Here is a 9,780-nt window from a genome sequence, read left to right on the forward strand (position 1 = left end):
CACTTGTGACCAGTATTTTATGCTGCCCGGTATTTATGGCAGTGTTGCCGAGCTGAAAGCAGAATTTGCTGCGCGGCAATGTTCAAAATTCGAAGTGCAATCTTACTAAGTAATTTACATAGTAAGCTAATATTTTTAATAATTGGTTGGTTAGTGTTTACGAAGAAGGTCCTAAAATTAATAAAGATTTTTGTGAAGAAGAATACAGGTTTTGTTTTATTAATAATTGTCAGTCAGATGCACTATCTATTTAAGATTTTCAGTAAGAAATTTATTTAAATTTGGTGTATTGTAATATTTTAAAGTTCACCTAATTTTTAAAAGGATTCAAAACTAGTTAAATAATACGCTTGGCTTGTACTATGAACCTGTGATTACCAAATAAAAATCAATACTAGAATTTATTATAAAATTTGTATTAATTATTAGGTATCTTGTCAAATTATTATAAAAAAAATTTAAAAGGATTTAGAGCTTTATGAAATAAGAGGAAACACCAACCGTAATTGCATATTATTAAGAGATTGCAAAATTGTAGTATATTTAATCATTTTCACTGACTGAACCTGAATCTCTTCATTAATTTAATTGATTAAATCCCCCTGAAACAGAAATTCAGCAATGCAATATTAAGCTATCAGTTGTCGGCAATCAGACCAGAGTCACTATGCAAACCGCCCGCTGTCTCATCAACTGCCGTTTCCCCCGATTTTAAATCCAAACAATAATGCGTCTTAATGACCAAACCAAGAATCGGCTAAAATATGGGGTGGTCTAGCGGCCTGAGAGGAAATACATTCGTGGCTTGCTGTTTTACGAGCAGAAGTACGCGCGTGGCTTGGGAAAACTGCAAGGGGCTTCCACTACCAATTTTCTGCACTCAAACAAATTTCCAGCTGAAAAATAATAATAATTAATTAACAATAATTAATTAATTATTGAGTTTAAAACGAATAAATTTTAAATATAAAATATGAGTGCAATGTTTTAATATAATTTTTTCCTACCTAAAAAAGACAGAAAAAACATTTTTTTTTATTCGTTATCAATTTTGATTTGTTTGAATTTATATCCTTATTATTGTCTATCTTTGATTTTAAAATGAAGTCCTGGATTTTAATCATTAAAATCTCATGCATAATAAACTACCATTTTTTGTTATTGAACTTTAAGAATTAGTTGAGAATTTGTATTTATGGGTCTATTTATGTCTGTGATCCTTAGATCAAATTGAAATTGAATATAATTTAAGATCATTTTTTTCCCGTGCATCTAAGACAGTCTACGGCTACTGTGCGATTATGAGCGAGTGGCTGTGTGTGTGTTTTTCGTTTTATAGTTTTCCGCTTGTTTTTTTTACGAGGCCTTTCAACCCTGCACAATGGAAAAGCAACCCAAGAGCCACAAAAACAATTGCAGCAGATCCTTGGGCCGGCGTTGACTGACACCCAACAGTCGTAAACTGCCGTTGCCATTTGTATAAACTATATATCCGAGAGAGGGGTGGTGCCCCCCTCCACCTTTCTCCCCCTTGAGTCCCCGCCCCTGATTAACAGCCCCGGCCCTTTGTGATTATATCTGCGTGGAAATGCGTGTGTGCGGTTATCAAATGTTGGCCATGCCCAGAAGGGCAGAAATTAAGGAAAGGGACCATCCAAAGTTGGACCTCCATTGCGCTTTTCCATATCCCATATCCCATATCCCATTTCCCATTTTCCATTTCCCAATGCCCGCTGACTCTGGACGAACGACAGTTATTGATGTCATAAAGTTGGAGATTTATGCCATGCTCTGCCTGAATATAGGGCTTATGTTTTGTTATATCTGTTGTTTCATTTTTGGTTCTTTTTTTGTGCCCTCCCAGATTTTGGGGTGTAAACGATCGGACGAACCAAAGCTGCAAATGGTGTGTTAATAATATTGTGTTCCAGTTGGTATTCCAAGAGGGTTGTGAAAGGGTAATATGTTAATTGGATAATTCAAAGTTATTTTTTTTTAGCTGGCTTAAGAAGCCACAGCTTAATTAACTATTATAAACTATATAATTGTGATTAAAGTTATTGAGATTCACAACTATAAACTGAAGTAAGTACATTTTAAAACAGTCCTTAGAGAAGCTTCTATTTGGCTTTACAAAATCGTAACTTTTGAACGAATTTCTTGACAATCCCTTTCATCTTTTAGGTCCCTTCAGCTAACCATTTAGCTTCCATCCATACTTGTTTAAGTTATTATTTCGAACTGCTTACCGTAACTCAACGCCTCACAACCGTATAATTTTATGGAGCATCTCAAAGTTGCAACGAATTCCGGCTAGAATCGAAATCCGAATGCTCCGCTAGCAAACATCAAACATTTGAAGGCATTAAAATAAATTTTAGTAACGCGGCCTTTGCGTAGACTAAACAAAATAAACATTATATGCAGCGTTTGAAGGTGTTTTTGGGCAGAGCCACAAGTCAGAGGCCCCGTGCGCACTTGCTATAAACAAATAAGGCGAAAAAGTACCCAAAAATGGAGGGAAAATCGAAGAGGAGGGAAAACATCAGCGGAAGGGCCCCCAACAACAAGTTTTTAATGCATGTCGATGTCGTCGTCGCCGCCGCAGATCAAAGGCAAATCGTATATACACATATATATATATATATATATATATATAGTGTTGCGAGAGAGGTTGGGGTGCTGCATAGGATACCATTCGAATGGGTTGGATTGCTGGATTGGTGGAAATGCAGGCAGGGGTGGTCGTTTAATTGCACTTGCCGCTTACTTTTTTATCTGCTTGCCTGCCATGGAGTAACCTGCGCATGTGTAGTCGCCTTTGGATATTACCATTGCCTATGGCTTTGCCTTTGATGTGCGCTGTTTATTCGAGCTCTATAAAAAACCATAAAATATGCATAAAACACATAGGCAATTGCGATTGAAGCCCTGAACAGGCATGAATATGGCACATGGAAATGGAAATGGAAATGAAGCGATTAAGTGCAGACGCTGGCAATTGGAAAGAAATTGTCGTCGGCAATTGCGTTGAATTCACTTGATGATGGCCGGAGTAGATGACTTATGTTGACACAGGAGGGTGATTCTGGACCTTCAAAAGGGGAATTACATGACAGTACCTGTGTAATGAAATAATCAGAACAAAAAGTGAAAGTTATATTGACATTTCAATACATTTAATATGCCCAATTGATTTAGAATTTAAATGATTTTCTATTTCTTTGAAATTATTTGATATTTCTTAAAAATGAGTTTGTCCTATTACATCAAGATATATAAATCTTATCACAGCTATTGGTTCGTAATTAAAACATTTCTATGAATTTTTTATAAAAGTAATCAATCTCAATCTCAACACTTATTTTTAAGATACAGCATATTTAAAGAAATCGTAATCTTCTTAATTTCATGAATTTCTTGCCTTGCTAATAATTAATTAAAAAATTCTACGAATTGATAATAAAATAAGCTTTCGAAATGCAATTTATTACCTTCTTTGAATTTATAATAAAAGAAGTTCATGTTTTAAAATCTTAATTAATACATACTTAGAAAACTGGAAAACTAAACAAAATTTATATAAAATTAAACTAAACTCAGCACGGTTTTTTTAAGATAAAATAAAATATATATATCACAATTCGATGAACTTCTTTTCTAGGACCTCAAGCTTAAATCTAGATATTTTCATTGTATTATTTAATGAAAAAGCAACCCTCCAACTCTCCACAAAGAAATGCCAGAATGTCGAGCTAGTTTACGACCTTTTATCGGGGGTTGGGTTTTCCTGCTGCAGCAGCGGAGTTTTTCGTCATCCGATGCGTGCTGCTTTCGTCATAAAAAGCGCATAAAAAGCTGTTGAACACTCATCCGGGTTCCATGGGCTTTACGGCCGTGCCAAGTGGGCTACGAATTTACGATGGTGGAGCGAAGGAATTTTACGAGGTCCCCACAACGCTTGTTCCGCCGCAAAAAAAAATAAGAAAAACGATTGCGCTATAAAATGGGGCTCTATGAGAGCCATAAAATATTTATTCTACTAAAAAATAACTGTACATGGGATATATATACACACAGACACACACATGCATAAATACATATAGTAAATATAAACTAGATAAATATAAATACAAATAGATTTCTGGCGATTTCACAAGTTCCTTTTTTTGATTCTCAACAACAAAAGGGAGTAACACTTCGAGGAGCATGTGACCGAGATCATGGAAAGTGGCTGAGAAGTGGGCACTTGCACTCCTCACACAATATCATCGGCCACCTGGGACTCCTGCTCCAGGATCACACTCTCCCTCAGTTTGCTCTTCAGAGTCTTGCTGGAATTGACGTCCGTCAGGCAGGGCTCGTTCTCCGGATGATCCTGGTGATCCTGGCCATCGGTGGGCCCGTTGGCATGGCCGCCGTCCTCCAACTGGACCTTGCCCAGGTGACGACGGTAGCGGTACCAAACCTTCAGGCCCAGCACCAGCACAAAGTACAGGAAGGCCAGGCAAATGATCACGATGATGATCCTGGTCACAATCGAATTGGAGGCGGATTTGCTGGACCTCACCACCAGCAGGACATCTTCCCGCTTCAGTCCCGCACTGCTGCCAATGGTGCAGCCATAGCGACCCTCATCCTCCGGCCGAACATTCCGTATCTCCAGTGTGCCATTCTCCATCAGCAGAAAGCGTTCCGCATCCGTGTTGTTCTCGTTCAAATAGGTGAGATCCTTGTCCCACTGAATCGTCGGCTTGGGCTCTCCAACCGCCTGGCAGTGGATCACTGCTGTTCCAGCTTCGGCCACCTCAATGGGTCCCTCGGGCGGAACACTGAACTTGGGCGCCACCACCACATTGATGGACACGGTGGCACTGATCTGACCCTGGCTGTTGGAGGCGATGCAGGTGTACTGACCCCTCTGCTCATTGCTGACCTGGCTGAAGATCAGTGTGCCATTCTGGTCGGTCACATTGGCGGGCAGCGGCAGTTGGGTTTCCTAGAAGGATAAGAAGTAGGAGTTAAATGGATGTTACTTATGGCACAGTAAGTTGTGGTTTATACTATCCTAAAAAAAACAGATGTCGATTAAAATTTAAATGTTTTTCAACCGCAGATTTTTATATTTGAACATTGAAAATATTATTGCTTAAAAAATTTAAGGACAAGAAGTAAGGGTTAAATGGAAAGTACGATGTGGATTATTATAAGCTAAGAAAAGTATAGAATTCATTTCAGAATTTATGGTTTCTTAAAATTACTATTGTTTAATTGGTTTGAATATTTGAATTAAATTTCTTTTAGAAGTCAAATGCAACTATAATATACCCTGTTGATATAAACTAAATTGCCAGAGATGTATGTATTTGCAAACGGAAAATATTATTGGTTAAAATATTCCAGTTATGCATTTCAATTCGTTCACCTAAAATTTATATTTACAATTTCTTTTTTCCAGAAAAATGTTTATAACAAAAGAAACATTTTGATTTCTTAAACATTGGCTCTTTTGAAACAAAATAAATATTTTGTGACTGAAATGTCCTTTTGAATGTCCTTATTATTTTTTATAATCAGGTAATAAAATATATATTTTAAGGACTTGCTCTTTAAGGAGCAGATATTTAAAATTTGATTGCTTATCTAGTTGATTATCTAAAGTTTACTCACCCTCATCCATTTGACTTGTGGCGGTGGTGTTCCCTGTGCCTTGCAGTGCACTTTACTTAGAGAACCCAACTCCAAGTTTTTGAGGTGGGCTGTGGCACGAACTTAAGTTGTTCTATGACCACGAGGACTCCGGAAATGGAACTGGCTGCCGGGGATCCCTCGATGAGCAACTGGCACTGATACTGACCGGCATCGCTGGCCAGAACACTGTTGAATTGCAGCGCACCACTGTCCCTGTTCAAGGTCACTCGCGAATCCTCGCGCAACATGGTCTCCAGCTGGGGTTCGCTGGTGGTGCTGCTCATCCTGCCCAGCTCCACTTGACGGAGTGTTTTGTTGTCCTTCCGCCAGCGCAGAATGACGCTGCTGCTCTGCAGATACCCATCAGGCAGTTGGTAGTCGCAGGGAAGTTGCAAAGGACTCTGTTCCTTGATGGTTATCGAGGATTGGGGTCCTCTCGCGATGCTCACATCCTCCAAAGACAGGGGCGCGGCTGAGGAAGGGTCGGATATGGGACGAGTTATGAAAGCGGAACAAAAAGATGAGTCAGTCAGGCAATTCAACTCACCGTAAGAGCACAAGATCAGACAGCAGAATCCCAGGCCGCAGCTCAACAATCGTCTTCCGTTCAGCCCCATTTCGAGCCGAAGAACGAAGAATTCTTTTGATTTCACTTCGTACTTCCTTCGCTTCTTTCGCACAAAACCGGTGTGTGTGCTCTTCTTTTCTGCTTGTTTAATTGCCGATTTTTGAAGGAATTCCGTTTGCCTTCGTCGTCGCGGCTTGTATATCTCTGCCTTTGCCTTTGCCTTTGCACCACTTATTTTGTTTGCCTCACTTCATTTCATTTATTCCGGCCGGAGTGGAGAGCATTTGCTTTATGGTTATTTTTATGTTACGCACACGCGTCACGCTTTATTATCCTGCCGCAGACGCACAGCCCGGGGATCTTTCGAGCGATTTGGGTTCCAGTTCGAGGAAAGATGGAATCGCTATCGCTGTCTGGAGGGCACAACCTTCCGCGTTCGGTTTCGGAACTCAACTGACGACGCCGCATCGGGCTAATTTAACGCTGCCAGCCGGCGCACGGTTCGCACATGCGCCCTCAATTGTACCCAGTATTACCCGGTATTTTCACACGGGTGCAGGGAGAAACTCTGCTACTACCATAACGTCCACTGAGCTACTACCTTTTCAAATGAGTAAGATGGTAAAGTAGTAGTGTAAATTATAAGCCAATTTGGCAGAGTAAAATTCACCTATCAATCTATAAGTAATATGACGTACGGTATTAAATAAAATAGTATATTTCAGATATAGTATATTTCACTAAACTCTGCTGGATTTTATTACCACTACATCCACTGAGCTACTACCTTTTCAAATAAGTAAGATGGTAAAATAGTAGTGTAGATGATAAGCCAATTTGACAGAGTAAAATGTATCCATCAAACCACAAGGTTTATGAGGTGAGGTTTTAATAAAAAAAAGTATATCTTTCAGATATAGTTTACTTCACTAACATTTGTGTGTCCATAATTGGCAATTCACATTCTTGAGTAAGTCTAAAGCTGCTTCAATATTTGAATTTTAATTATTTATACAATATATTTTATTTAAACATTCTGTAAATAAAAACAATCCGTAAACAAACAAACAGACAACAAAATAAGAAAATTTATACTTGAATTTTAAATTTTAGAAAACTTATTCTCATAATGAGAAATAACATACCCAAAATTAGAGGTGTAGCACTCTAAAATATACGGATCTGTGACTTGAAATGTTTTAATAATTTTAATTTAAAGCTGAAATTTAAACAAAAGTTATGTGGAGGACATGGATTACATTTATTTTCTAATTCAAAATTAATATTAGCAAAGTTTGGACAAGGAAATTTACAATCAATTTCTATAAACAAATGCTAATCAATACTATTCGAATACAGCCTACTTATCTATGAAAAAAATTATATAAATTTCAATCTCGTTCTGAGCAGTATATACGAGCAACTCTTGAGAATCTTAGGCTTATTGTCCGTGAGGAAAGGGGAAATGCCGTCTAAAATTGAGGTATGGTCGAGACACGATTGTACAGCGTCTGTCTTTTGGCCACGCGGAAAGGACAGCGGGTCATCATCTTGAAGACGACGGCACCGCAGACGACGAACAGTCCCCAGAATACGTATGTGAAAAGCAGGATAAAACGATTCGGCTGCCACAGAACCGTGTAGCTTAGGTTGTAGTTTTCTAAAATCAAGATGAGGGTCAAGTTGAGCCGGGGACAGGTTGTAAAACCATTGCAAAACTCACCCAACACCGCATAGCCTATGCCAATCTTAGACTTTCCCATGCGATACGAGGATGTGGGCACCATGATCTCCAAATAGCTGTGCTCCTGCTCCTTCAGGGCCTTCAGATCAAAGTGCCTCACGGCGTTTTCATAGAAGTTGATCACCTTGGTGGAGGGGTAAATAAATATTCTCGATTCGTGCCAGTGGCCCGAGAAAATGATATGTGGATCCAAGTCACTGATGATGGCCCTCAGCAAGGGTCCACCGCCAATGAGCAGCGGGGCATGCGAGACGCCAATCCGAAGCCGATCGGCATTGTTATCCCTATCCGGATTGGTAAAGTCCAGCAGCATGCGGTTGATCTTGAAGAAGCGCAAGTGATTGTCATAGTCAAAGAGATCTTCGCTCATGAATTCGTTCTCGAAGCGCCTTTGGTTTGAGTTGGATATGTAGTCGCCATTCTCGCCGCCAATATCATTGTCACCCGGCACATGGACGCGCTGAAAAAAGGCAGAGATCATCCGAAACTATTAGGTTTTAAGGGGTTATTGTTCATTAACATACCTGTGTTAAACTAAGTGCTAACTATTTTAAATAGATAGAAAACTGTAGTATGTAATTATCTTTAAGATAATATTTCAATAGTATAAGAAGTAATCTTAAGGATCCTTACACATAATTATAGGGAACTCTTACCTTTTTGAACTTTTTGTTCTGATAGATTCGCCTGAATCGCTGCACATACTGCTTGTATTCCTGGGCCGTGGCTATATTGCCCTCGTCCAGCAGATCGCCCAGGAAAATGATGATGTGGGGCTGCGTGAAGGCCAGAGCTCGCTCGAAGGTCTTGGCCAGATATCTATCCGAATCGTATCTGGCCAAGGGACTGTGCGAGGATCGATCATAAGAGTTTCCCAGGATCTGGGGATCGGCGATGAGCAGCAGGCGGGTGCAATTATCTAGTTGGGAAAGCCGGTAAGTGGGTGTTCCTTTTTAGAAACTGGGTTACAACTTACCTAGTTTGCAATCGATTGGCTGCCAACTAGACTGTGCTATGTAGTACACTATGAACTCGTTAAAGAAGACCAGCAGCAACGTCAGAGCCACAAAGCCGCGGCACACTAATCTGTTTCTTTCGGGGATTACAATTGGTTGGATTAATTGGTTGGGTTTATTGGGATGAAGGCTTTTTCGACCCACCTATTAACTACGCGCAAGGAAGCCATAATCCCGGCTATGCCACATTGGTTTGGATTGCTTGATTAATACTTTCGGTTGTATGCTGCCAAATGCAAGTGCCTTACATCGCGTCTATATGCATACGGTCTATATTTAAATCTGCACTGCCCATGCAATATTTACGCAAGTCTGCTCATCTTTTGGGGAATGTGGAGCTGCTGCAACGGACGGCGGTCAACTGGCCAGAACCACCGCATCACCGATTTCAGGGCATACGCTTAATTGGATTAGAAAACAAAGCATGGAGGGCCGTAACAAACAGCGTGTTTCGCCTTTTACCTTTCTCCTCTGTCGTTTTGGCCATGCGCGCCATCGGCTTTTGAAAGCGGGAAATTCCGTTACAGCTTTTGCCGGCTGCAGGTGCCAGTAATTGTGCAATTATCTTTATCTAATGTTTGCTCTTCCTGCATTAATCGCGGAAGTGTGGCAACGCCACAGCTGTTTGCCAAGCACAACAAACAAATCTAGAGATGGGCGCGCGACAGAATCCTGCAAGACTTAGGTAGCGAAAGGCACGAGTCCGAGTTGTTAAATCTTTAATAACTGTATTTAAGCTATGTGTTAAGTTTTCTTGATTT

General features: G+C 40.0%; 2 protein-coding genes across 5 annotated transcripts; both read right to left on the minus strand.

Moving 5' to 3' along the window:
* Window positions 1–3,978: 3,978 nt before the first annotated feature.
* LOC128254226 (tyrosine-protein kinase-like otk) lies at window positions 3,979–6,721 on the minus strand. Its single transcript, XM_052983123.1, is given in 4 exon segments — window positions 3,979–4,999; window positions 5,671–5,753; window positions 5,756–6,163; window positions 6,239–6,721. Coding segments are annotated over 4 exon segments (1,302 nt in total). The 5' UTR covers window positions 6,309–6,721; the 3' UTR covers window positions 3,979–4,258.
* A 727-nt stretch (window positions 6,722–7,448) lies between these two features.
* Window positions 7,449–9,657, minus strand: LOC128254228 (metallophosphoesterase 1). 4 transcript variants are annotated; one of them, XM_052983125.1, is made up of 6 exons: window positions 9,482–9,657; window positions 9,164–9,419; window positions 8,980–9,095; window positions 8,660–8,922; window positions 7,983–8,490; window positions 7,449–7,919 (listed from the first exon to the last, which is right to left on the minus strand). In XM_052983125.1, exons 2-6 carry the CDS (start codon window positions 9,187–9,189, stop codon window positions 7,732–7,734), a joined length of 1,101 nt encoding a protein of 366 aa, XP_052839085.1. In that variant the 5' UTR covers window positions 9,190–9,419; window positions 9,482–9,657; the 3' UTR covers window positions 7,449–7,731. The 4 variants fall into 4 exon arrangements, with proteins under 4 accessions (XP_052839085.1, XP_052839086.1, XP_052839089.1 ...); XM_052983126.1 differs by having other exon boundaries at window positions 8,980–9,089; window positions 9,482–9,656; XM_052983129.1 differs by having other exon boundaries at window positions 7,983–8,463; window positions 8,980–9,089; window positions 9,482–9,655.
* Window positions 9,658–9,780: the final 123 nt, after the last annotated feature.

This window comes from Drosophila gunungcola (genome assembly GCF_025200985.1).
Source record: "Drosophila gunungcola strain Sukarami chromosome 2R unlocalized genomic scaffold, Dgunungcola_SK_2 000004F, whole genome shotgun sequence".
NCBI lineage: Eukaryota > Metazoa > Arthropoda > Insecta > Diptera > Drosophilidae > Drosophila > Drosophila gunungcola.

Coding starts and splice junctions, on each gene's coding strand:
- LOC128254228 (XM_052983125.1), bottom strand. CDS start 9,189: ATGGCTTCCTTGCGCGTAGTTAATAG. Junction 9,096..9,163: donor TCCTTGCGCGTAGTTAATAG/GTGGGTCGAAAA, acceptor AATCCCCGAAAG/AAACAGATTAGTGTGCCGCG. Junction 7,920..7,982: donor CATAGGCTATGCGGTGTTGG/GTGAGTTTTGCA, acceptor TCTTGATTTTAG/AAAACTACAACCTAAGCTAC.